This window comes from Psilocybe cubensis, chromosome 12 (assembly GCF_017499595.1).
Source record: "Psilocybe cubensis strain MGC-MH-2018 chromosome 12, whole genome shotgun sequence".
NCBI lineage: Eukaryota > Fungi > Basidiomycota > Agaricomycetes > Agaricales > Agrocybaceae > Psilocybe > Psilocybe cubensis.
The window spans coordinates 1,411,563-1,437,716 of NC_063010.1; the positions used below are offsets into that span (position 1 = coordinate 1,411,563).

Below are 26,154 nucleotides of genomic sequence, written 5' to 3' on the forward strand. Positions count from 1 at the left end.
GGTGCCATCGCAAAGGTGGCTCTGAGGATTGAGCCCCGGAATGTTTGACATTTTAGTACGCCTGCCAGTGAGCACGAAGGACACATTACCCCTAGTACCGAAGTAAAGACGCTGTAAGGCAAATTAGATGCGATACATGAGAGCCACAGATAATGCAGTCAAAAGCATAAAAGAAAGTACCATCTTCCCGTAGGGCTAAACAAACTGAACCGGTAATGGCCGAAACACCAATCCGTGACGCGACGCGTCAAGTTGTTTACTGTCACGTGATACTCTGATCGATCTATTTTAAGGATTGCAGAGGCATTCGGTTAGCTTTGGGTTCGCTAGAACACTAGAATTGCGTTTTGAATGCGTTAGTTTATTTTTTCAACATGTATCTCGTTGAGCTTTCTGTCTGCGCTCATATCTCTTGAAGTTATCTAGAGTTCATTGAATCCACAAGTGCTCTTCACTTGAACTCTAACCCTCCGACTTACTACTACTAGTAAACGTAACCCTGTGATGGCGCTGTGAATGGGTAACCGTTGACGTACTCCGTCGAGAAGCTGTGCATTGACTCATTGTATTGCGCAGCAGCTGTTTGACTACCATCCTTTCATTTTTAAACCGCATTCTCTACCTCCACATCTTCCACCCTCACTGAGGTCAAGAACAGAGTCAGGGTATCACATAACTATGGAGAGTTTGAGCGAAGGCTCCGTGGCTAGGACTGAGTGAGTACCCTACCACATTAACTCTAATAAGCCATCACTGTCCCCTAATTAATCAGAGGACGCTGCTAACTTCTCGAAATTTAGTGCGCGAGAGACACATAGTGACTCTGTTCCTATTCTCATCAATATTCAAGGAGGTCATATGAATGACCATGATGAAGACGTTGCTCAGCATCCAATAAATGCATTGTACAACGATGAGATTATATACGATCCCCAAAGCACCAATTATCTAAGGAACCTCCACGCTTTTCTTATCGTCCAGGTTATTCTTCATGACCTCTTGCTTCAATTTGCATACGATAAAGGAACTAGAGTACCGTACAGGCATCTCTACCGTGCGGTTTATGTGGTCTCCGCCATCAACAGAGGTATCCTGTGGAACGTAGTATTATTCTCGGCGGGTTTTTCGATGTCAACAACAATTATTATGACACTCCAAGGCCTATCGTTATCAGAGAATTGGCGCATCAGCCTCGGCGGCAAAACCACGTTACACAGTATTAGGGCACTGGCGTCCTTTACAGGAGCACAATTTTTCATTTTCTTGCTAATATCTGTCTTACTCCATTTTACCGTTGGCGGGAACAGCCTGATTCACGAATTCCTACCGCTCTGGGGCCCTTCACAATTCGTTCGTAGTCTTTCTCCAATCGAGGCTCTGTACTTCTTCATAAATTGGTCCGAGCTAGTAAAAAATATATTTGCACTTCCGACCACTCGTCCTCGACTATACCTGTGGTTATGCTACCTCCCTTTCCTACTTCTTTTCACCAGCATAATCCTTTCCATTGCTCATATCCAACTTACTTTCCCACTTCACTGGTTCACTTACTTGCCATATCACAGTCTTCCGGCAGCGAATTCATTGCCTTTCTTTCTCCTAGCATATACATCAGGTGTAGTTTTTGCACACGTTGGAAGGCACATCGTATTATCCCCAGTTTTGGCTTATACCATTATCCTCATTTCTCTTTTATTGGGCTATTTCTCTTTGGGCTACTCCAACATCCTCTTGACATCCTTCCCATATGCTCTTAATGTCAGCAATCCCTTCATTGTCTCCAGTTTCTTTCCGGACGAGAAATTTGACATACATACAGCTTTCTATGTTGTCTCCAACACATTTACTTTTCTAGCACTCCCGGTATGCGTCATGAGCATATTTATGCAGTCCAAATGGGCGAGAAACAACTGGGGATACTGGACCACGAGCATATATTTCACGACATATATTCGTTTGCTGCCGGTGCTACTGTCGGTATATTCCCTCAGGAATTTACCAAATCTCCTACTGAGTGCAATGGTGGGCATTGGTATGTTGTTTGGTGGTACATTTATTGCAACGGTGTCACTGCTCGTATTATGGAATCGATTCAGGAGGCCCCATGGTCCGATATTCTTGCCAGGAGATTCCGCATAGAATATTTTGTATGGTACGAAAAAATCAATGAGAAGGTTACCGGACTCGGCATATGGCTAGGTGGACTATAGGAAGAAGTGAAATGACGGAGTATATATATCATTTCAGGCTGACAGTCCGCCGGAGTCCCGGGAGGCCATATTTTAATTGGTGGTATTGCTGGTATTGATTCAAGAAAATAATTGCTTGATGATTATATCAACATAGATACGCTCATAAAAATACGATGAGATACATAGATAACATCTTGTGTTATGGCAAGCCTTCAAGTTAACCAGTGCACCAGCATCTGCCTAGTTGCTCTCCTCTCTAGCCTTGCTTGAACACGACACAGCCACCGTAAAATGAATGCCTATCGTGTATAACCATATCGGGTAGTAAGTTACTGGATTTGAATAGGGGTGGATTTGGCCGAAAGCAATGAAACAATATTACCAGGCATCGAAATCTTTCTTCATAACCACGCCCAATGCAAAAAGGGCACAACGCTTTTACCACACTTATAAGTTCCTCCAAAGAATCTCTAAAAAGTACATTCGAACGACGGCCCCTTCACCCGCTTCCTCCGAAACCTCCTTGCCTCTCTTCCAACACTGTCAACATGCAACACGACCCGAGATTGAAACGAACCACGACGTCACTTTATCATAGACGGAGTTCCCCTATTAAAGTGGACAAAATAAGAGAGGAAAGGCCTGCGAACTCGCATCCTTTAGTACCAATCCCCAACGGTGCAGCAGTCAAAGCACCTGTCACTGTACCGACTGCACCTCCTAATCGCGAGGTGGAAAATATCCAACATAGCGAGTATCAAATTGGTATTCTATAGCATTAGTATATACGCTAATCGTGTCTTTAGAGACTGACAGCTCGCCAATAATCGCAAACTCGCCCTTGATGCAAGGTGCGCATACTCAGGACCCCCGTCTGCGAGGGCGCCTTTGTGAACCCGCACCCGCTAGCGCTCCGTCCAATTCTACAAAGATTTTGGTCACGCACAGTCAGAGCACCATCCTGGACGGACCCTCATCTATAATCGGCCTCCTTGATCCTATCCAGCAACGTATTTCTTGTGATTATCAAAAAATGTATGAGATACACCAACGCAACTTCGTGGACTACCAGCAAGACAACGAACGGCGACATGTCGAGGCTGGGAGAAGATACGATGATCTTCAGGAGAAGCTCGTGGACGTCGAAAAGCTTAGATCGGAAGAGAAAGGGCGCTGGGAGGCCGAAAAGAAGGAGCTTACGAAACGATTAGATCATTGCAAAGCATCGTACACCGGACAACTTGAAGAGAAGAAGACCCGCATCGTACAATTGGAAAATGATAAAGGAGTCCTTGCGCAGCAGCTCAAGCAGTCCTTTATCGACAGAAATTCCATTGTGGCTAAGCTTGAAGAGGAGAAACGTGACTGGGAAGTGGAGCGCAAGATCTTAATGGAGAATTTGGAAACTTGCAAACAGGATGCGATGGCGAGTGCGGAGATGTTTGAACAAGAACGCGCTAACCATGCCGAAACGCTGCGCAAGTTCGATAAAGAGACGCAACAACTGAGGCATGAAAAGACGATCTTGACGTCACGCTTGAAGGACGAACGGATCGCCAGAGAAGGGATGATCACCGCGATGAGACTCAGTGGACGTGACGAACGAGAGGCCGCGAAGTTTATTGAAGAAGAGAGGGAACGCAAGAGGTTGCGTCTCGGTTGATATAGGTCGACCAGTTTAATACCCTTAGTTTCGTTCTGGATCCATTTGTATTCCCCAAACTGTGTAGTTTATTATTTGTAGCAATTGACGCTTTGAGCAAACCTCGTCGTATCGAGCAGCAATGGGTTTTGGTATCCCAAGTAAGGGCACAAAAGCTTGAGCAAGACATTACGCGAGCTCACAACGCCGGCATTAAAAATTTAAGGTTTTGCATTGCAGTCAGAAAAGAAAACGCCTTGTTCGCTCCTTGAATTTTCCTGACGAGCAATCAATGAGCATTACTATCTTCCTTTGCGGATATTCATGGCTGGTTGGTTGAAAAAAGGTTCCAGAACAGTTTGGAGTTTCCACATGGCCTTGGATGGAGACGAGCTTTCACAGGAAAAATGTGAAAAGGAGAGAAAGGCAAGAGACGTGTTGGGCGTCCATCGTGCGATTTGTCAGATAGATTAGTCAGCCTAAGCCGAAACAAATTTTGGCGGCGTTGAGGAACTAGTGACGCGCATTCCCGGGATCTCCTATTCCTTCTCCACCCACCACCAACTCCAGCATTAAAAAGCCACAATGGCTCCCATTTCTACTCCAGATGCCGCCTCTCCATCCATTATTGAGCGCGTTCAAGATTTTGTCGGCGAGCACAAGAAAACCATTGCCATTGCAGCGGCAGCAGTCGCCGTGGCTGGAGTTGGTGTAGCTTACTATGCGTCCACTTCCAAACCTGCCGCCGGTGGGGGTGCTGGTGATGCAGTCAAGTCAAAGGAGAAGAAGAAGAAGACTGGAAGTAAAGGCGCTAAAAAGGGCTCCAAGAAGACTAATGACGCCGACGGGCCTATTCTAGAGGAGAGAAAACCTAAGTCTGCAAAAGTCGAGGATGAAAAGAGTGGTGCGTTCATGTTTTGTTCCCTTTCGCGCGTTACTTTGGCGTGTTTCTTAATCTCCTTGTCTATTTTAACGCCAACCACGAGGCTAACTGTTTCCCAAATTTCCTAGACACATACTATGACAAACTGAGCGCAGAGGAGATTGCCTCCTTGCCCGAACAGGTTTGTGCATACCTTTACATTCATTTGATCCGTTATAAACGAACGCACGCCCAATTCATTCATGATTAATCCTTTTCCCAACCTTTTGCCAACCATACTGACTTCGGTTTGCAGGAACGATCTTCTATCGCCACCTCACTAAAAGCTCGGGGTAATGCTGCCTATCAAGCGCGCAATTTCAACGACGCAGCCGAATTCTACACGCGCGCTATCCAAATCTCCCCCACCCCAGAACCTGTCTTTTACAGTAACCGTGCTGCCTGTAAGTTCAACTGAGGTTTGCCTTTTCTGAAGCGAACACTGTGGTAACGTACACTTCCTTCAGGCTATGTCAACATGTCACCTCCAAAACACGAACTCGTCGTTGAAGATTGCGATTCTGCTCTCAAACTTGACCCTAAATACATCAAAGCTCTCAATAGACGTGCTATGGCACTGGAGGGACTAGGAAGACTAGAGGAGTCCTTGAGAGGTAAGTCTTACCTTCGGTTTGTTTGAGTCCCATTTTATGACTTGATGATGCTCTAGACTTTACATCTGCCACCATCCTCGACAGATTCCAGAACCAGACCACAGCCAATGCCGTTGAGAGGGTATTGAAGGTACTAGCTACTGAAAAGGCTGCGGCCATCATGAAGGTGCAACATTTTTTTTTGTTTGGCTTTGTTCATGTACTCATTCAGTGAGTCTGCCTGACAGGAACGGGAACCAAGACTGCCATCCTACACATTCATTTCAGCATACTTCGCTGCATTCCGACCACGTATGTGCACGTCGTCTCATCGTAGATTTCGAAGGCTTATCGCTTCCCTTTCCAGGCGCCCTACCTACATTGCCCGAAAACCCAACAACGGGAGACCAAACTCTGCTGCTAGGAATGCAGGCTCTGGAAGCAGCTGATTACGTCCACGCTGTTACGCTCATCAATGAGTCCATCGAGCAAGGCATTTCATGGGACAAGGGACGCGCTGAGGCCCTTAACCTGCGTGGTACATTCAAGTAAGGAGCTCAACCAATTGAACGCGTTAATTTGCTAATAACGCAACTTTCCCTTTCATTTTCTTTCTTGTTAATCACCCTATCAGATTCCTGATGGGCGAAATACCCGGAGCGAAGGCCGACTTGGAAGAGTCCGTCAAACTCGAGCCCACCTTTACCCAGAGCTTGGTGAAGATTGCCAGCGTGCATATGGAGCAGGGTGACCCCAAAGCCGCTTTTGAGGCATTCGAACAGGCGGAGAAGGCTAACAGCAGTGATCCTGATGTGTGGTATCACCGTGGACAAGGTACGCCATTATGAACACACGACAAATTGTAACTAAAAGTTCCCTTTGTTCTTTTATGATAGTCCTATTCATTATGAACGAGTTCCAGCAAGCTGCTGATAACTACACCAAATCTACAGAATTGGACGAAAACTTCGTGTTCAGCCATATCCAACTAGCTGTTGCTCAATACAAAATGGGCGAGCTGGCTAAGAGTATGGCCACTTTCAGGAAGACTTTGAGGTTGTTCCCTACCAGGAGCGAGCCTAGCAATTATTAGTGAGTTAACTAGCCGTATCGCCTATTATCATTACTAATTTTGTCGTCTCCCTTTAGTGGCGAACTTTTGTTGGATCAACAACGATTTGAAGAAGCAGTGGAGAAATTCGATAGGGCTATCGAGCTCGAGAAGAACAAGTACGCTTGATTTTTACAAATGTGTTTGTGACAACTTTTCTAACGTCTGGTCGCCTCAGAACTCCATCTAACGTTCTTCCACTTGTCAACAAGGGCCTTGCCCTCTACCAATGGAAACAGGACATTGGCGCTGCAGAGCGATGCTGCAATGAGGCTCTGCGGATCGACACAGAGTGTGAGGCCGCTGTTGCGACACTCGCGCAACTGAGCTTGCAACAAAGCAAAATCCCCGAAGCCGTCAAGATGTTCGAGCGCCAAGCCGAACTTGCAAGGAGCGAGCCAGAGCTGGTCAGCGCGTTGACGTATCAATATGTGAGTACTTCTGTGTTCTGGTAATATTTTTCTATCGTGGCTGATTGTCCCCGTGCTTTTCCCTATAGGCTACATCTGCGCAAGTCGAATTCTTGAAGACCTATCCGGATATGGCTGCCCAGTTGAATGCAATCGCTCAGGGCATGATGGGCCCACAGTAATCGATTTTGGGTGTTTTGAAAGGATTATTTACGCTTCATTAATGATTGACCTGGGGCAATCTTTTCCTTTTTTTTCACTAGACTTTGAGCGTGTTTTGCTTTCATATCTGTTTTCTTTTTTTATGTAGGTTCACTTCTCACTTTATTGACATCTACCCCACCTCCGCCACTTATTAATGTCCCACCTATGCTTTATGGTATGCGTTATTTAAATATACAAAGTTAGGTGATGCTTGTAAAGCAGTGACACGCACTGCACGAGGTGATCAAATCGTTGGAATCTTGAAACACCAAAGAGGTCAGGATTCAAAGAGAGATTGTTGCAAGTTGCGACTAGCTGTTTCGGTGTTGCACAAGTATTCAATATAAAAGATGATTATCTCTGCATACATGTGCTTACAGCTATTTTCATATCGATAGGCCCAACATCAAAATATATTCATACAGTCGGCCTTGAATTTTTGCGTAACCGAGTTACATAAGGAATGCTCCGATGTTGAGTTTATGTCAAACTATGGTACGATCTGGCAGCAAAGCGTCGACATGCCTTTCAGTTTGAGAAGGGAATGGCTTTAGGCGTGCTGATAATGTGGTGGTATCGACATTCGTTCTCATAGCTCAACTTTTTGTAAATACTCATTGACGATTTTGCGAGTTTCCGTGATTTTGCCGTCTTCAAATTTTATGTTCCGCTTAATAAAATTCGTTGTCCGTGTATGTGTAAATTTAGGGAATAGGTCTATCGATATGAAAATAGCTATAATGATGTTGAAGTTTCCTCGAACTCGAAGGAGCCCCCCGAAATTCAAGCTTCCGAATCCATGGCGCACGAACCATCGGAGTTCCAGACTCCAGTCGCAGTTATCATCCATGTTTGATCAGCGAGGGGCTGCTGAAGTACCTCAAAGTATATAATAAAAATAAAATACAAAATATTCTGGGATGCTTTTGCTGTGGGACAGCACTACAGAATCGCCTACAGATATTTGAGCTACATCTGTAAATTTACCCAAGAAAAGGGATAGGAAGCAAGTCGCTCGAACAGCGAGAATGCACGTTCGGCACTGAATCCGAATCGGAGATTTGAATCGTTTTGACTGCCGAACAGTTCCCACGGACCTTAATATTTTTTGGTGAATCTGATCCATTCACAATCACTCTCTTGAAAGGTCAATTTTACACCTCATTTCAAACCAAACCCCTGCTTCGTATTCAGAGGATGATAGGGGACGCGCAGCATACAGGCCAAGATGATAGTAGTTCCCGCAGTACGTATCGGCCATAGGGACATGTCCTCTACTTTTACCTCGTATTGATCTACATAGGTTCAACCCCAGACATCACATTTCTAATTCCAATAGATTCTTTGCCGCCTGTTCTGCCTTCCGAAATGGTGAACAATATAGAACATACCAAGAAGCGGAAAGCGTCCTCTTCTCCGCCTCTGTCTCCTGGGTCGTCCCGCGCTCACAAATCAAAGAAGCAGAGGATCTCTGGCTCTGAACCATGTCTGTCGGGGAAGCAGCAGAATGACAATACAGGATCTAAAACGGGGGACTTTGGCACATCAAGGAATGCAAAAGAGCAGAAATCAGGGTCCAAAAAATCGAATAAAAAGGCTTCAGATGATGGGCCTTTCCTTTTTATAACGGGCACAGTGGATACGATCATTTATACGCCCCCAAAGCGAAAGTGCTTGAGAGTAAACGAGCCGCTAGAAAGCCCGGCGGTGAATACTTTGCAACCCCCGAAATCGTCTACTTCAACCTTAGATGATCTCAAAGACATATCCACGCACAAACTAGGGATGGCCATAAATACAAACACATTGGAACCAAATATTCTTTATGGAAATGACTCGGTACAGATACTAGGCATACAGTCGGAAGGGCCTCCTCTTCGCCATACTATTATCCCAAAAACTCAAGATATACAAGGTCGTGAGGAGCCCGAGCATATCGTTGTAGTTCCCGAAGCCCCATCTGGGCCTGACTCACAAAATCTTCCCGAGAATACTACGGACAAACAGGACTCGCTTGATGCATCGCTGCAAACATCGACACCACAGCGCAGCTGTAATGAACAGTCACGATTAAGATCAAGCTCTATCCAGGCTGAAACTCCTCTCGTTAAAGAAGCAAATGTCCACGAATCTCTTGCCGACGTTGAAAACACGAGTAGTGATGAAAACGGAAGCAAAAACATGCCTTTTGAATCGGAGAGAACTGAACACGAAGCTTTGGTCGGTGCAACAATGGAGAAAGTAATAGAAAAAGGTGCAGATGAACTGATGGCTGTATTCCTTTCTGCGATGGAAGATTCAAAGAATATTAGAGTCGAGATGGTAGAAAAAGGCACACAAACTCTAAACCACGAGACGATAATCAGTCCGACCAATGGCTCAAATTCGAATCCCATAATCCGACACACAACAGCCTCTGATTCGACTGTCTACGCTCTCGAAAAAGAGCTTTCTATGCTCAAGGATAAGGTGGTTGTGAAGGAGCGAAATGAAATTTGGATGCTCAATCGAGTGAAGACTCTGCAAGACGCGTTGGAGCGGGTGAGAGAAGAGATGAGGGTGTTGGAGGAAGAAAGGGAGGTTTTGCGAAACTTCAAGAAGGCAGATACACTGGCATAAGTCAATCATGATGTGGAATATAGCGTGTTCTAGTTCTCATAGAACACACCCTGTATGTACGATCGTTATTGCCATCGGAGCTCCGGTTCGATTCTGAGTCGTAATGGATACTGATGTGTGCTCATTGTTCATTACAGCACTTGTGTGCAACGACGTGTGAACGCACTAGTTTTATCGCTTTCGTGCTGGTTTTTTCAGAATTCAAAATCCCGTTCTCACAAGATATAAAAAAGTCATTGTTCTGTCTGTGTGCACCTAGTGGGAAATCACGAATGATCAGCTATCGCGAAACGATGATTCTTCCTGCTCATTGTCCATTGTACATCTAGAGAGATAAAGGTGTATCGGAAGGAATATGGCTGCCAACGATTGATCGATAACAAAGAAGATCACACTAAAACCGCGGTGTAATTCGTTTAAATAGTAGCTGGTCTACCAACCTCGATGTCCCAGGACTTCACTCCCAATCATATATCCGAACTTACGTCAAGTATGAGTCAAATTTTGCAACTCGACTTAGAGCCCTGCGAGAATAATTCCAAACCGCGTACAATTTTCATCAATTGCGAAGGAAAGTCTCGGGTACAAGTTCGGGAAGAGGCAGAGGAGAAGATGGCAGAACATTGGGGGGTCCCAATGGAGAGATTTACGCGCATGCTGCCTGTTCCTGTGTTGGAATTCAAAATCAAAACTTCTGAAGAAGCGGGTGGTGGGGAGGCCCTCAACTTTCTCATACTGCAAAGTAAACACTAACTCCTTTGGCATACAGAAGGACTTGATGCGAATGCGATTATGGAGGCATTTATTTTTCCGGATTCCTGGAAGAGCGGACGCCGAATGGTCAAAGTCATTAAACCCACTTTTCCAGCCGGCGAGAAGGAGGTTGACTCGACTCACGACCACGCGTCAGGCAACGAGGAAGGTGGGTTTTTGGGTATACCATATATTTTCCAGTGTAACACGTGTGTCAGTAGCCGCAGTCAACGACACAAAAGGGAAGCAGAGAGCAAGCTCAGGCACTGCTTTACCAGACGGTGAAGGGGCAATGTGTTATCTGCAACTAGATACAATTGTACTGATATCAGTGTGTAGGCGATATGTCAGAAGAGGAAAGGATGCTCGAGGGCGCTTTGGCTTTATTGTCTTTGGGAAAGTAGGCACTTGAACTTCGTTTCTCTTAATCAACTTGCCGAGCAAATGATGTTCCGAATTTGTTTGTTGATTCTCCCGTCTCCTACGGCCTCTGCGCCCATTAAATTAATAACTGGAACCATGTACACAGATGTGTCTGTACATGCTCTCGGACTTCATTTTAAATGAGAGGAACTCGACCGCAGTCCTAAAATAATATCGGCATAAAGTACGGAGGAGATGTCCGGAAGCACACCAAGATAAAATAATGCAGAAATGACTCGACAGACTTGAACAGCCATAGATGAAGACCCTAACTGCCAGAAAGAGGTACTCAAGGAAGCTAGAGAAGCTGGAAGACAACGTGCCCAGCATCAAGAGAATATCGGAGGAAATATAACTGTCACTGAGTTTCAATCGATAACAATTGGTTGAGGAACTAGGGTATATTGACTCTTGCACAGTTTCCGACGCTGCAGAGAATACAGGAACACTTGCAAGCTTAGACCCCGAACAGGTACTATCACATCCATTACCATCCTAGGGCACAGTTTTAACGAGGTCGCTATGTGTGTTTAGATTACAGGTGTATCCGACCCATCTAGGAGTCGTCTTACAGGGTCAAATTTACTAATGGACCGCCAACTACCTGAAAAGGATACTTCGAGCCTGGAACAACTGTCTGTACAATCAGATCTTGCCTACAATGATGCTATACGGGACGCTTTCGATGCTCCCGCTGCGCCCACTGCTCCAGTAGTTCTCACGCGCAGTGAAAAGTTACAGATGGCGGTTAAGCAAACTTACGAGCGGAAACATGATTTAACGCGCAACGCAAAACAAGTTGAAGAGGGCTGGGTGAAAGCGAACGAGGTGAGGGAGAAAGCGGATGCGGATGCGGAAAGCCTGAGGGATAAAGCTGAAGCAGCCAAAGCTGAAATCTGGGCCACAATAAGGCGGATGGAGGCCGTGCTCAAGAGGATAGAGGCAGACAGAGCCGCAGACAGGGCTAAAGCAGAGGAAGACAGGGTTAAAGCAGAGGCAGACAGGGCTAAAGCAGAGGAAGACAGGGCTAAAGCAGAGGCAGTCAGGGCTAAAGCAGAAGCAGACAGAGCCGCAGAAAGGGCCAAAATCAAGAGCCTGGAGGCAAAATTTGCGACGCTCGATTCCGAAGTTAAGATGCTCAAGTCGAAAGTTGAGGTGCTGGAGTTTGAAAAGGCAAATGTTGAAGCCAGGCTGCGAGCCCACACCCAGGATATCGATTTGGTATTTGGGATGGCAAAAGAAGTTGCACAATATGTGGCTAGTCAAGTACATTGATCTGAATGACTATCTTTATTGCTGCTGATCATACCTATCTTGCCTGCTCAAAGGATTCACTCTGGATGAACCGCATTCGCCGCCGGGCGATTGTCATCAACTCACAAGAGGTCCTGGCAAGAATTCTTCTTCCAGGTTCTCCACCTGATAATAAGAATCCTCCACCAGACTCTAAGACATGGAGAAATATGCTCGAGTTGGAAGTTAGCAAGTCAGACACCCAAGGAAGAGTTAAACATGTTGAAAAACTCTTATCAAAGTTTCACAGGGTAAACTCTCCTTCACAAAGACCTTGATTAACACCCTCATGACAGATGACCTTGCTATGCAATGGATATCCGAAGACTTTGGGGAGTTTAGGGATCTTGGAAACGATGCCGCACATCCCAAATACAGCAAAAAGGTCTGGCAGGAAGTCATTGATCACATGAGCATTGAAAACCAGATCGATGAAGAGGAAAAGAGGAGCCTGGGGGTCCTTGTGAATGTAACCTCGTACTTCAAGAATGAATACCTCTAACAATCTTGTTGATTTTTCTTCTTTCCCTTTTCTATTTGCATTCTTATCTTAATGATGTAGTCTCATTTGTACCCGCTAGCGTGTCACATGTAAAATATTGCAATCGGAGGAAGGACTAGTTCATAGTCTTCCTCATCTGCGAATATTATCCTTTTGTTTGCCGCTACGCACCGCCCGAAGCCATGAGAGGGTCACTCTAATCGCTAAGGCTGAACATCCATACCTGCTCCCCCGTGAAAGGGAGACTGCAACCCATAGCCTGGGTTACAGGTCATTGACAGTAATAGGACTGAGGCCATTGTAAATGGTGGTAGAACCTAGAGTTCACAACCGTAGCGGTAGGACCGACTGCAGAAGTCCACGAACTTGAACGAAGCACCGAGGCTTCACACCGCCTTACAAATAGTTATTATAACACAGATCAAACCCCAGTAAAAGTTCGAGGTCACTGTTTAACTCATCGATATTCAATTGTGAATGCTGGATTAATGAAATTTTGCTTTGCCAAGGCTGGAGTACCTGGAAGAAAACCAACGGCAACTCGTGCGTGACAAGGCCTCCTTTTCGTTACCAGCTGTGACGCCGATGCAGTGTTACCTCTCGCCTAAAGGCCTCACTGGTTTGAAGTGAGTCACTTCAAACCTTCAAACTTTTTTAGTTCCGAAACTGGAGTGCAAGAAAAAGACTCTTGACTGACATCATCCCTGCAAATCTAACGCGTACTATGAGCAACTTGGTACCATCCGACGCTAGCGCTGAAGACTCCAAGTCTCAGTCCGAGTCGAGTCATCCCATAGGCGAGCTTATATATCATATAGCACTTGCCGTTATACTAACGAAGATACCTTGTAGTTTTAAACAAAAACCAGCGAAAGAACCAAAGGAGGAGAGAGACTTCGAAAGCTGCTAAGGCCAGTGGGCAGTCCAACGGTACGCATGTTGATCTATCTTTAGGGACCCGAGACTATTAACTCTTTCACAGCATCTGACGCTACAGAGGACACAAAAACGCTCACAGGAGTAGAACAGGTATGATTGCGTCTACCGGCATTTCAGTGCGGTGTTGACTATAGATACGTATTTTAGACTACAGGTGTATCCACCTTACCAATGGGCCGCCAACCAATTGAGACGGCTAGCCCGAACCAGTTGTTGAAGACGTCTACTCCGGCCCACCGTGACGCTGCGAAGCAGAAAGTTGTTGAAGTAGCCACTGCTCAGGAGGCCGCAACCGCCCTTCCTGCCCAGATGGCGCTACACTCCCTGCCTCAAGCCAGCATCAATGAATTACGCAATGCAGCAGCACAGATTAACATGCGACAAGGACAGGAACAAAAGAGACTAGACAAAGAGTTGAAACAACTGAAAGCGGTATTTGAAGCCGAGATACAGATGCTCAAGGTTAAAGCAGAGGCAGACAGGGCAAAAGCAGAAGCAGACAGGGCAAAAGCAGAAGCAGACAGGGCAAAAGCAGAAGCAGACAGGGCAAAAGTAGAAGCAGACAGGGCAAAAGCAGAAGCAGACAGGGCAAAAGCAGAAGCAGACAGGGCAAAAGCAGAAGCAGACAGGGCAAAAGCAGAAGCAGACAGGGCCGAATCCTGGGCTGAGATAAAGACGCTGAATGCTGAAGCAGAAGCAGACAGTGCCGAAATCAGGGCCGAAATAAAGATGCTGAAGGCTAAAGTAGAAGTAAACAGTGCCGGGATCAAGACGCTCGAGTCAAGAGTTGCGACGTTGGAGTCTGACATGAAAAACATTGAAGCCAGGCTGCGAGCCCACACCCGCGACATCGACTCGGCGTTTGCGATGTCAAAAGATGTCCTTCAATATGTGGCTACTCATGTATGTTAACCTGATACTTCCTTTACCGCTGCTGATCATGCTTACCTTACTCTTTCCCCAAAGGATTCGTTTTGGAAAAACCGAATTCGCCGCCGCGCCATCGTCGTACATGCACAGGAGGTCCTGGCACAAGCTCTCCTTTCAGATTCTTCATCCGACGATAAGAAACCTCCACCGGGGTCACTGTGGAAGAAGATACTTGACTCAAAAGTCAGCGAGACGGACACCAAGGGAAGAGTAGAACTTGTAAAAGAACTCTTATCGACCTTTGCAAATACGACAGACACCGCCGCTGTGACGAAGACCTTGATCGACAATCTGACGGCAAATGACCTAGCTATGAAATGGATCTCTGACGATTTTGGTGAGCTCAGAAACCTTGGAAACGAGTCTGATGCCCCGCATCCCCAGTACAACAAAATGGCCTGGCAGGAAGTTCTCGACGACATGAACACTGAAAAACAGATCAGTGATGATGAAAAGATAAGTTTACGGCTCCTTGTGGAAGCAATGACTCACATCGAGAATGAATACCCCGCGCAGTCGCGTTGATTTTCTTTTCTCTTTCTTTCTTTGCTTGCTTTTGAAAAGATTTTCACCATTCCAATCTCGCTCGACTACGCTTTCTTCGCTATACTCCGACTTGCTTTCCTGCTCTGTGACATCGTATCTACATGCTCTAAGCCTGTTGTGCTCGATTTCTGTTTTTGTTTCTAGTACCAATGAAGACATCAGTTATCTTCACCTGTCAACACTGTGATAATACAACGTGGCTCAAAGCTGCACTGTTTAACTCACCAGATGTGGAAGTAGCATTGATGTCCCTTCATTGTTCTGATACGTGAATGAGTTCTAAAATCATATCAGAGAAATAGCGAGAGAGTCTAGAATCTAGTTATCGCCTTGTTTTGGCAAACAGTTGACTCTTGGATTGAATTCCAAAGTAGTATGTATGCGTCAAGATTCGAGTCAAACAGTGGGGGTGTACAATGTAAATGTGAATTTTATCAGCGTGGATCCCAGGCTCCAGAAGACAATGAACAGAGTAGGCGCCGCTGAGAAAAAATGGGAACGTTCCAGAATCCAGTCTCGCTGCTTCCCAAAGTTTTCAAGGTTCGACCAACTGTTGAAATGACGGTGGCTGATGGAGTTGGCCGTGATGTTTACGCATAACCATCCTCAAGTTGCCTCGCTTTTCGCGTGAGGTGTCCAGAAAGTGTGAGTGCCAGTACTGTGTTCGATGAAGCAGTGGGCGCCGAAATAAATTGAATAGGGAGGAAATGAGAACACCCGACAACAGAACGAGACACTGTACGTATCGGCCTCAGCGTTTGCTTCTGAACCGACGAGGCTTCATAATGTTTCATCCCGAAAGTGGAATTAAGATTTGAAGCGATGTATAAGAGGTTGAATGACTCGCTAATGGCAGAGATATCAAGACGCCGTTCTCTTGTCCTATTCCAGACGACTTGAGACATCAATTGAAACAACCCGCTTGGGCCAAGGTGCCAGACGGTAGTCGGGCTTATGAGCGTACTATGTACACTTTATCTCCAAAAGAATCACCGAGACCGAAGTCATTGGTATGAGTCCCACCCATACCATTATGTGCACGTCATAATCGGTTTCTTAAGCATAGCGGCGTGAATCGGAAGGACAGTTTGGCATACATCTGCATACATGCGCCTCGAATTGTTGTGCTGAGAAGCCGAAGAAGACCGGAGAAACGAGCCATGGCCAGCTAAGATAAGAAGGCCCCAAGAAGGCTCCAAAGCTGCAAAAGAAAGCCTCGGGGTTACAGCGTCTGTCGAGTCGGGGACACAGTCGGACAGCCATGGGATATCTTGGCTCATTGAGGTTGCCAGCGATGCCCTCGATGAAGTGACCAAGGTAAAATATGAGGATATCGAGGCCCTTTCCGAACCTCGGAAAACGATGCATATCAGACATCTGGCGTACTGTGGTAAAGTTCCACGACATAGCATCATATGTACCTTGAGGATCTGCACCGAGGCTTTGGAGTGCCTGGATGGGTGGCAATAATGAAGGTGTAAATCCGAGTGACCGCCGCTTATCGTTTTCTTATCGATGGCGAGTGAATAGAGTCAGTACATTTCACCTGCATGCGCAGTGGAGGTGGAGTCTAGAGAGTAATGTTGGTGAAAAGTGAAGGCCAAATAAGAAGGGGCTTTGCATTCAAGTGGAAAAGCCATAACAAACGTGGTAGAAACGCATGATAAGATAAGGTTGAAATAGGGGAGAAGTGATGGCGGGGTTTGAAAAATAAAATAGCGAGTCGCTTAGCAGTACGTTACGGCGAGTGCGCAACCTCAACTTGGCCAACACATCCGGTACGAAACGACTTGCACCTGAACCTGGATAATTTCTGAACATACACATTCTGACCCATTATCATACAGAAAACAAACATACCGCTATATCGCCTTATGAACGGTGCCCAAAATCGGGATACCACCAACGCTCACCAATACCCAAGCACGCTTCTCCAAACTCCGAGCTCATAGTTGAATCAATACCACCAGCGTCCATTCTTCCAACTTACAATCTGGCCGACTCAATCAAATCTACTACACCGCTGTTCGAACGGGAGTCGAAGCGGAAATCTTTTGTACATGCCACCACTACCAGCGCGCAAAGCTTAAAAGGATCATCACCATTGACCAAACCGAAGCGGTTGTCTCGTCCAAACTTCAATTCAACATTCCTTGCACAGAAATCTGTATCATCTCCGTTTCTTTCAGACCTACACGCATCCGCGACACCTCCTCCATACACAAAGCATCCCGAACACGCACCATCACCTGCATTCCCGTTCACAGCGTTGCCTTTCACGAATCCACAACCGCACCCACACATGAACTCCGACACGGAAGATGACGATGGCTCTTCCGTGATATACACCTCACGCCTTGGGTCGTCAAGCATCACCCCAAGCACCAGCAGTAGCGGCCACCTCAACGTCGGCGGCAATAGCCTCGGGCATACGTATACACGCGCAAGTAGTTCGCAGAGTTTGAGGAGTCGGATCTTCTCGCTAGCGTCGTCCACATCCTCGCCGCGGGTGCGCGATAAACCAATATGTACGACGCCGGGCGTGCTGTGCGCAGGAGAGACCGAGACCGAGACTGATGAGCCTGTGAGTTGTCGCTGTGTTTCGTCTTCATTCGTTCATCACGCCTTTCACCGTCTTTGTTGCGAGTTTCCGTCTTCGGGTGCACTATGTCAGTCCACCTAGATCAACGACTAGAACCTTCTTTCAATACACCCGCTTTAAAATCTATTTTTTGGCGGCATTCAATGCCACCTTGATCACTTGCCATCTTTTTGTGCTTATTTTGTTCTTATTTTTGGCTACAACGCAGACACGCGTATTCTAAACTCTATTCTTATTCACTTTTTCCTAACTCAATCTCATATGATTTTCTTTACTAGTCTCGCGCCCTCCCCACCGCCCGCATCATTCCCCCGTCGCTCCCACTTATCCCGCCCTCGACGCTGGAACAGCGTCTCACGCCCCTACTTTTCGAATTTGCGCGCCTCCTCTCCATCGTCCCTGCCGTGTTTGGAACTTTGTACAATATTTACTTTATTATATGGCCGCCAAAGCCAACGGGTGTGGGGCGGCCACCACCTGAGAGGATAGATTACTTCATTTCTGCTCTATGGGTAAGCAGAAGCACGTTTTGCTTTCATATAACAGCTATTAATTCTAACCTCTCGATCACACAAATAGGCTATCCTGACAGGCTATCAATGCCTCGCCCTCGCCACGGGGCTCTTGACACGATGGCGACTGTATTACCCTCCGCTTTCTACCCTTGTTCGTCTCTTGGCGTTGCAGGGTATCTGTTGGCCTGCTACGCATCTCACTCTAACGATGCTTGGCCATGAAGTAAGGCCAATTGTCACATGGGCCGCCATAGGCACGACGACGTGTTGCAGTCGAAGCATCCAGATATGGGTGACGAGCAATCTATGGTGGGAACGGAGGGGGGCAGGGGAAGATAGTAATGCCAGTGTACCTCTGGGGGACACGGCGACTTCCACAATGGCCGATGGGTCTTCGGCGTCGACGGTATCGCATACACCACTGCATAAACCTCCTGCACCTGCACCGCGGCAGACGTACTGGAAGCGGTGGGGAGGCGGTGGAAAGTGGGGTGGGCGCCGTTGGGACTGGCGAGAGGTCGGTGTGAAATGTGCGCTCCCTGCTGGCGTGGTTTATTTTATCATGGCTTGGGCCGAGCAGCTCCGACGCGAGTTGGCTGTGGGTGGGGGTTTGAATTTGAGCAGTACGTATAACGAGGCTGGGATCGCACGGTGAATCTTATTTTTTTTGCCGATTCTTTGTTATGTGTTTTTTGTATGCCTCATTTTCGCATGTTCACTCCTTTGTATTGATGACCGTGATGATGATGTATCGGGTTATGCATGTCGTTTATTTTCTCTTCTTTCCTCGTCTCTGTCTGTTTTTTTCAATTTTCTGTCGATGTCTGGTCTCTCGCTTGCATACAGTTCCTTTATTTTCTTTCCTTCCTTCTTTCTTCACTTGCATGTTTTATTGTAGGATGGATTTTTTACATATTGTTATTTTATCATATGCAATTGTTGACTGTTACACTATAGAGTATTCAGATTTTTTTCTCTAGTTTCGTCTCAATATTAAATCGTCTTAAATTCGGGCTTATACTGGGCCCTGGGGCATTTTAAGAAATGAACGAAAGAATTATACACCTATCAGGAGCTTTATAACTGCGGACAGTAAATGTGCGACCTTAATGGATCTCTTTCGACCAGCCCCCAGACGCATCGCTGAGAAGGTCCTCCGAATTCGGGTCGTATTTTAGTACCAGGGACTTTGGATCTTTGGATTTAGACTGCCGTAGGATATCTTTCGCGACTTTGATGCAGCTACCCTCCATTGCATTATTTAGAGCTTCCTCGGGTGTCCTGCGTTCTGATGGCAATGTGATATGTGATAGGTTCTTCAATGCGGTAAGGGGTTTCAAGATCGCCTGACATTACAAAAAAAATGGTTGATTGGGTATATGTGAACACGAGAGATAAGGATACAATCTTACAGCATGTTGTATGGGAAGATAAAGTTTGATTGAACGAAGGTTTGGAGTAGCCTTTACGAGACCTGTGAACACGTTTTCGAATCAGATGCTAAGGTGTACATGCGTATAGAAACACCCTACTTTTCATTGACTTTTCGTCTGGAAAATTAAACCGTTCGATTTCTTCGACCTTCTTACAAGCTTTGGATATAGCATCGATTAAATGGCCTGGGCTGTATCCGTCGACACAGATGACCCGTTTGACGTTGGGACACGACCTCAGAATGTGGTGGGTGTAGATTGGAAGTGCGATTGTTTCTATTTGAGGGAAAGTATGACCTTTTAATGCTGCTTGGAGGGCGGTTCCCATTCGGTCGTGCGCGCATACTATGTAGAGTAGTTTTAAGTTTGGGAGGGATTTGAGCCCTTGGACAAAGATTGGGAGTACTGTGGAAGCCGAAGAAGTTGAAAGGATGACCGTCATAGAGCTTCAGTGCTGGAGTTAATATCAGAGATTGATTTTTGAAAGTATGTAGCATACCGAACGTGCTGCGCTATAATTTTGTTTTCCTCTAGAGTTATCGCGGTGCACTTCTTGATCAAAGACTTTGCAAGAAATCGATACCATGACGCAGGCGCAGAGTACGTGGCATATACGTCCAGCGTTTTCCATAGCAAAGGAAAAAATATAGTTCTCCAAAACTTGCATGTTTGAGACAGGCTGCGCAGAGTGATAGTCCGCTCGAGATATTTAACGACCGTCCGCTGAGAGTAGTGGCCGCGATGAAGACCTGCAAAGCTGTCCGGGAGGCCCTTGAAGTGAGAGGCTATCTCCATGAGAAGTTCAACAGGTAACTTGAGCGCCTTAACATTCTCGTTAGAAGAGGATGCATGGGCATTCCCGTGTCCGGTGGTTTGAATCCTAGAGCGCTTGTTTGGCTTACGAGTCATGTTCGTGAAAAGGTCAACAGTGGCTAAAATGAAGATGATGGACGACTTGTCTTAATAGAAGGATTCAGCCTTCCGTTGGCAACCAAGGGAAAAGCTGGCAGGTGCATGGTCGCTGAGTCTGCCAATGTCACTTGTACCTGCCACAGGATGATTGTGGAGGTTACGAGATCAACACAAATTGTTCTAAAAATAAACTGCATACTTGACATCAATCTGGATTCTGTAACGGCTGTGGATTCGCCTGAGATGCGCTTGTGGATGTTGCTGGTATATTTAGAAGCTAGCTCTTTCATGAGGACATCCGAAAGAAATATCATGAGCAACGCTGTTTTCAGTATTTTTTTTTGCTTTTCAGTGCAGATGGGATGAGTACTGGGATTAGGGGACAGATTAAAGTGCCGCATTATATAATCACTGATCGTTCTCAAACCTGCAGTGGCGACTTTCCAGACGCCCTTGATCAATCGCACTCACAGCCCAGCGACAGTCGGTGGTTTGCACGAGTGTTTGTAAGTCCGTAAAATTCCATAAAATACCAAGCTAATTCGCTCTTACCCATAGATTCGTTGTTTGCCGAGGTAAATGTTCCATCTCGTTCCCCGCGATTGATATGATGGCCTCGGGCTCATGTCTGCCTGATAATAACACGAACGGAGCAATCAATGTTCCATCAAGTGGGTCAAAGACCGTAACGATGCGTCGATCTCAGTGTTAACAATTTTTCTGAGGCAGGTATTCGACTCGATTCAATGCGTGGGCAAAAGAGAGGCCCAGATAACAATTTTGTTCAGTCGCCTCATGAAGCGAATGGGCAAACCAATGGTAATAGCAATGAAGAACACCGACAGACGCCCATCCAAAATAGTAACGCAGGTCAGGAGTCCGAAGTCCAACCGACGAAAAGAAGGCGAATTGCTGGCGGACCAGCAGACCCAAAAACGCAGACTACCGCCGCTTCCTCGTTCTCTGGTGTGTACCTTGCTACTTTCATTGAATCTTTTAATAGTTATTCTTTTTATAAGAAGGATCAGCACACAGCACACACATTACGTCCCATCCTTGGCAAGAACCCACCGTGAACACGGTCCAATCATCTATCTTTTCAAATGATCGTGTAAATCCGTCCCTGCATATTCATAATTCACCACCTACACCACCGAATGCTTTACCATATGTCTATCCTGTACCATCTATCGCAATCCCTGTTATACATCCCTTTCCTACATCACAGCCACTGCAACATGAATATATGTAAATCCTAATTCTCTCTCTCGTATTTTTTTTTCTGACAGAATCTTTTCTTAGGTTTCCCGGGCCTACACCCGCATATAACCAGCCTGGCAGGCCTGCAACTGCACCTAATATTATCAATCCAACGCCAGTGCCTTTCTCTCCTTCAACCGCAAGGCGTGCAAACTCGAAGGCTTCTACTAGTATTCCATCAAGCTCTCATGAATCTACACTAGGCGAGCGCCGCGGGACACCACAGTCAAATTCTGCACAACAACCCGCTGGTCCATCTTCCATCACTCATTTCAATCTGGATGGGTCGCTCTCTGCAGAATCTACAGATCAACCTCAGCTAACCGCGTTTTCGAACATAATCAACAATAGCGCAGACGCCATTCTTGATTTCCTCGACCGCGAACTCCAACTCGTGCAGACTAAACATGAAGCTGACATGTTAACTATCAGAACCGAACACGAGAGGAGTTTGACTGCGGTCAAGGCTGAACACGAGCAGCAGGTTGATCTCCTCCGCAGAGAATTTGCGGATAGCATGCAAAATGTTGTGGAAGCCCATCAGATCACGATGGATGAGAAAGATAGGAGGCTGCGGGAGGCGGAAGAGAGGATCAAGGAAAACGCCGCGACCGCGGAACGCCTGAAGTCTGAGCTAGAGGACACCAAACTCACTTTAGTCAAAGCACGCGACCATGCAAACATGGCTTTGGAGGATCTTCGGTTGCGCAAAGACGAATTGCAACGGTCGGCCGAAGCTCATTTCCAACTCGAACGTGTTGCATGGGAGGAGGAGAGGAAGAAAAGTGAGCAAAGGAAGGTTGCGCTTTCCCAAGAAGTTGCGCTTTGGTCGTCGCGACATCGGGAGCTTCTGCAGAAGTCGGAGGAGCACACCAAATTGCTGTCGGGTGCGGAGAAGGCAAGAGATGAACTCGAACAGGAGGCGGCGTTGTTAAAACAGTTGACCGTCAGCCTTGAGGCCGAAAAATGGGAGCTTCAAAATAGATTGGACACTCAATCGCGTGAATTTGAGGAAGAGCGAAAGGTGCGGGTGGAGCATGAATTGGCGAGAAAGGCGCTTGAGGAAGAGAGTGGGGCTCTGAGCCAGCGCATTGCCAAGCTTGAGGCAGAGGCATTGGAATCGGAGAAGGCGAAAACTGGCTTGGAGGAGTGGGTTGGAAAAATGAAGATGGCGCTGCAGCAGCAAGCGGAGGATGATAAGAAGAGGATGTCGTCTATCACTCTGGCGTGGCAATCACGAATGGAACGGGCGTTAAGAGAGGCGAAAGAGAAGGGAGACGAAGAGGGCTACAAGCGGGGCGAGAAGGTTGGGCATCAGCAGGGAGAAAAGGATGGATTCGAGAAAGGTGAAAAGGCTGGATTCGAGAGAGGTGAAAAGGCTGGATTCGAGAAAGGAGAAACAGAGGCGTATAAAAGAGGTGATGCAAATGGGTTTGAACGAGGAAAATTTGATTCACTCAACCGTATCACTGCTGCGACTACTGCTCTGAGTGACGCAGAGAAAAAATACGCTCTGGAGAAGGAAGATTGGGCTCAAGAAAAGAAGCAGTTGGAAGATATTTTGACGGCACTGCGAGACAAACACGATAAAGAAGTCGAGAAAATGAAGGAAGATATGGTCAAGGCAAAACAACGACTCGACCAGCATTGGGCCAAGGAGATCGAGATACGCTGGGAAGCACTATTGGTAGAAGAAGCAAAGAAAATGGAGGCAGAGTTAGCACGACGGGCTCAACTGGATGCTGAAAGAGATGCACAGAAGGAGAACCTTGAAGCAGAGGTCGAGAAGCTGGGGAAAAGGCTGCTAGATTTTGACCAGAAAGCCATTGATTGGGCTAGAGCAGAGGCGGCGGCAGAGGCAGAGATCAACGTTTTGCAGAAAAAGATCGAAAAATTGGAACTGCAAATAAAGGCTCGAAAACTGGCGACTGAGGAAGATATACTTCTAGGACAAGATGCCACTGCTCGCTCTTATTCAAGATCAGAAGCCAAACATGTGCTGGAGCAGCTTGTTTATGGAGGGCAAGGCTCTACTTCAACCGATGCACCGACCGATGCGCCGACCGACCGACCTTGTCACCTGCAGTAATATTCACGCCATTGCATTTGAGATACGCGACGCAGATCGCTGTATAATTTCCTTGTACTATTTGCATGCAGTGTTCAATATTACAGTCGTCGGGGATGCCTCATTGCAGGTTAGGCAGATGCTTCGACAGGGTCAGCGCAATCGTCGCCCAGCAAACCTCCGCTGTTCCTATGACAGTTGTACTCGTGGCGTCGTCGTCTGTGCCTTCAGCTTCTTGCTCAAACATAGAATCCATCTAGATCGTCTGAATCGTCGTCGAATTGCTGATTCGATGATTCAGCTATGCCCGCATTTTCTGCATCTGCTCCATCAGAGTCATCCCCTGCTCTTTCTTGCTCCTGCTCTTCGTATCTTTGCTCCCAGCCCACTCCTCTCAACTCTTCTGCTGCTCTGATGGGAGCATCCTCTGTATTGTTGAAGTCCCACTTTGCTCTTTCCCACTCCCAGTTCACTCCTTCCCGCTCCCAGTTCGCTCCTTCCCACTCTCCTTCTGCTCCTTCCCGCTCAATTTCTGCTCCCCCACACTCCTCGCCTGTTCCTTCCCACTCTCCAACTGCTCCTTCCATCTCCTCGTCCCCAGGGCTCTCATCATCATCCTCGTATACGTCAACCTTTGCTTTCTTGTTGCCTGCTGTGAACGTTGTCTCGCTATCGTCTCCCCTCTTCCTCTTTGCCTCGCGTTCCTGTATTTTGTTCTTCAACTGTGTTGAAACGTCCCTTTCGTTTTTTAGTCTTGTCACGAGGATTGACTTTTCCGTGTCCCATATTTCCTTTTGCTGTTGTAATTGAGTAGATAGTTCTTCTTCCTCGCTTTTCAAATTTTCGATATCCATTTCCAACATGTACATTTTTGAAACAGTTTCGTGGTGCTTTTTCCTTTCTGATTCAAGTTCCTTTTTTGTCTGTAACAGTTCTTGAATCAAAGCATTTTTGTGCGCCTCCCATGTACTTCGTTCTTCTTCCATACTTTCCTCTTGCTCTTTCTTTTCTTCCTCCATCTCTTGGAGTTGACTGACCAACAATTGATCATCGCTTGCAATAACCTCTTCCAGCCTTCTGTTTTCCTGTTCTAGCTCATCGACCCTCTTTGACATCTCGTCTTTCTCTTTGGCCCATGCTTTCTTTTTGGCCTCGTATTTTTCGACAAGCTTCCGGTTAACCTTATCATGTTCCTCCTTTTCACGACGTGCTTCTTCCTCCTGCATTTTCCTCCTTTCCCTCCGTTCCGCGTCATTCTCGCCCTGCTCCAACTGACGCATCAAGTTTTTCCTCTCAACCTCCCATCGACTTCTCTCTTCACTTCGCAGCTTCTCCACCGACAACAAGCGCTCCCTTAACTGTTCGTTCTGTTTCTCTGTTTCTGCAAGCCTTGATTTCGTTTCATTGTGCTGAGCTGCTATATGTATTTGATGTGCATTGTACTGATGTTGAAAGTCAGCAGCTACGCTGGAGCGCATAGTTTCGAAGAGGTTAAGGAACACCTCTTCGGGAGGTAAGTATTGGGCTTGAGACTGGGCTTCAAGGGCAGCGCGACGGGCAACACTGGACGTAGCAGGCTGGCCAACAGGAACGTGCGTTACAGAGGAGGATGGTGGGATGTGTGTTGACGACGAACTTGCGGTGGCCGCGATAGGACGTGCTTTGGCTTTCTTTCGTTGGACCACACTCGGACTCGGGCTTTCTTCCATGACCTGCGACTCGGCAGCCATGGCTGTTTCGATATAGTATGAGAGCGGTTGTGTCTTTGGAGTACGAGGCGACTCTGTGTCCCGCTTCTTTGAGTGAGATGATTTGCTAGGGGATCTCTTTGTGGAACGAGTGGCGCGACTCGGCGTGGATGGCGGTGGAGTGGTGGGGCCTTCGACAGGAACTTGACAATTCACAAAGATCAGCTTTCAAAGATCGATGCAGGACCGGTTAGTGTGGACGTACTGGTTAGAACTATGCCGTTGTTATCTTGTTCGATCCACTGTCCGCTAGTTCCGCTGGGGCCTGCTTGACTCAGGCTGCTGTCGGGCAAACTCATGTGCGTTCGAATATGCTTCAATGTCTCAGAATTATCAAGAGGCGTGAAAGAGAAGAGGTTTGATTTAATTTCTGAGGTTCAGAAATGGTTGAATGGCTATGATGGCGGAAAAACGACAACCACAGAGACCGTTAACCGGTGAAAAATGAGATGAAATTGAAATTGATGTGCCAAGATAGTCTGCATTAGGGGTTGCTGGGTATCACTCAGGGGCTAGACGCGACGCGTCGACGCGTCA

General features: G+C 46.7%; 10 protein-coding genes across 10 annotated transcripts; 8 read left to right on the forward strand and 2 right to left on the reverse strand.

The window, feature by feature from the left end:
* Nucleotides 1-2,740: 2,740 nt before the first annotated feature.
* On the forward strand, nt 2,741-3,855 carry JR316_0012439 (uncharacterized protein; the record flags this gene model as incomplete). Its single annotated transcript, XM_047898064.1, has 2 exons — nt 2,741-2,957; nt 2,999-3,855. 2 exons carry the CDS (start codon nt 2,741-2,743, stop codon nt 3,853-3,855), a joined length of 1,074 nt encoding a protein of 357 aa, XP_047742953.1.
* A 564-nt stretch (nt 3,856-4,419) lies between these two features.
* On the forward strand, nt 4,420-7,052 carry JR316_0012440 (putative mitochondrial import receptor subunit tom70; the record flags this gene model as incomplete). Its single annotated transcript, XM_047898065.1, has 12 exons — nt 4,420-4,738; nt 4,846-4,898; nt 5,013-5,160; nt 5,224-5,370; nt 5,427-5,536; nt 5,598-5,661; nt 5,717-5,897; nt 5,984-6,183; nt 6,246-6,441; nt 6,499-6,579; nt 6,639-6,891; nt 6,960-7,052. The coding sequence occupies 12 exons, from the start codon at nt 4,420-4,422 to the stop codon at nt 7,050-7,052; spliced, it is 1,845 nt and encodes a 614-aa protein (XP_047742954.1).
* A 1,390-nt stretch (nt 7,053-8,442) lies between these two features.
* On the forward strand, nt 8,443-9,693 carry JR316_0012441 (uncharacterized protein; the record flags this gene model as incomplete). Its single annotated transcript, XM_047898066.1, has 1 exon — nt 8,443-9,693. The coding sequence occupies one exon, from the start codon at nt 8,443-8,445 to the stop codon at nt 9,691-9,693; it is 1,251 nt and encodes a 416-aa protein (XP_047742955.1).
* A 444-nt stretch (nt 9,694-10,137) lies between these two features.
* Nucleotides 10,138-10,850, forward strand: JR316_0012442 (uncharacterized protein; the record flags this gene model as incomplete). Its single annotated transcript, XM_047898067.1, has 4 exons — nt 10,138-10,435; nt 10,463-10,615; nt 10,665-10,727; nt 10,786-10,850. 4 exons carry the CDS (start codon nt 10,138-10,140, stop codon nt 10,848-10,850), a joined length of 579 nt encoding a protein of 192 aa, XP_047742956.1.
* Nucleotides 10,851-11,457: 607 nt separating this feature from the next.
* JR316_0012443 (uncharacterized protein) lies at nt 11,458-12,664 on the forward strand (the record flags this gene model as incomplete). The annotated part of the gene is made up of 3 exons (XM_047898068.1): nt 11,458-12,135; nt 12,198-12,347; nt 12,413-12,664. The coding sequence occupies 3 exons, from the start codon at nt 11,458-11,460 to the stop codon at nt 12,662-12,664; spliced, it is 1,080 nt and encodes a 359-aa protein (XP_047742957.1).
* A 724-nt stretch (nt 12,665-13,388) lies between these two features.
* JR316_0012444 (uncharacterized protein) lies at nt 13,389-15,058 on the forward strand (the record flags this gene model as incomplete). The annotated part of the gene is made up of 5 exons (XM_047898069.1): nt 13,389-13,449; nt 13,517-13,594; nt 13,647-13,693; nt 13,751-14,506; nt 14,570-15,058. 5 exons carry the CDS (start codon nt 13,389-13,391, stop codon nt 15,056-15,058), a joined length of 1,431 nt encoding a protein of 476 aa, XP_047742958.1.
* Nucleotides 15,059-17,381: 2,323 nt separating this feature from the next.
* JR316_0012445 (uncharacterized protein) lies at nt 17,382-18,851 on the forward strand (the record flags this gene model as incomplete). The annotated part of the gene is made up of 3 exons (XM_047898070.1): nt 17,382-17,663; nt 17,960-18,193; nt 18,261-18,851. 3 exons carry the CDS (start codon nt 17,382-17,384, stop codon nt 18,849-18,851), a joined length of 1,107 nt encoding a protein of 368 aa, XP_047742959.1.
* Nucleotides 18,852-19,302: 451 nt separating this feature from the next.
* Nucleotides 19,303-20,538, reverse strand: JR316_0012446 (uncharacterized protein; the record flags this gene model as incomplete). Its single annotated transcript, XM_047898071.1, has 4 exons — nt 19,303-19,542; nt 19,609-19,670; nt 19,729-20,075; nt 20,129-20,538. 4 exons carry the CDS (start codon nt 20,536-20,538, stop codon nt 19,303-19,305), a joined length of 1,059 nt encoding a protein of 352 aa, XP_047742960.1.
* Nucleotides 20,539-21,148: 610 nt separating this feature from the next.
* Nucleotides 21,149-23,890, forward strand: JR316_0012447 (uncharacterized protein; the record flags this gene model as incomplete). Its single annotated transcript, XM_047898072.1, has 4 exons — nt 21,149-21,212; nt 21,271-21,507; nt 21,564-21,789; nt 21,844-23,890. 4 exons carry the CDS (start codon nt 21,149-21,151, stop codon nt 23,888-23,890), a joined length of 2,574 nt encoding a protein of 857 aa, XP_047742961.1.
* A 218-nt stretch (nt 23,891-24,108) lies between these two features.
* JR316_0012448 (uncharacterized protein) lies at nt 24,109-25,916 on the reverse strand (the record flags this gene model as incomplete). The annotated part of the gene is made up of 2 exons (XM_047898073.1): nt 24,109-25,760; nt 25,823-25,916. 2 exons carry the CDS (start codon nt 25,914-25,916, stop codon nt 24,109-24,111), a joined length of 1,746 nt encoding a protein of 581 aa, XP_047742962.1.
* Between the last annotated feature and the right edge of the window lie 238 nt (nt 25,917-26,154).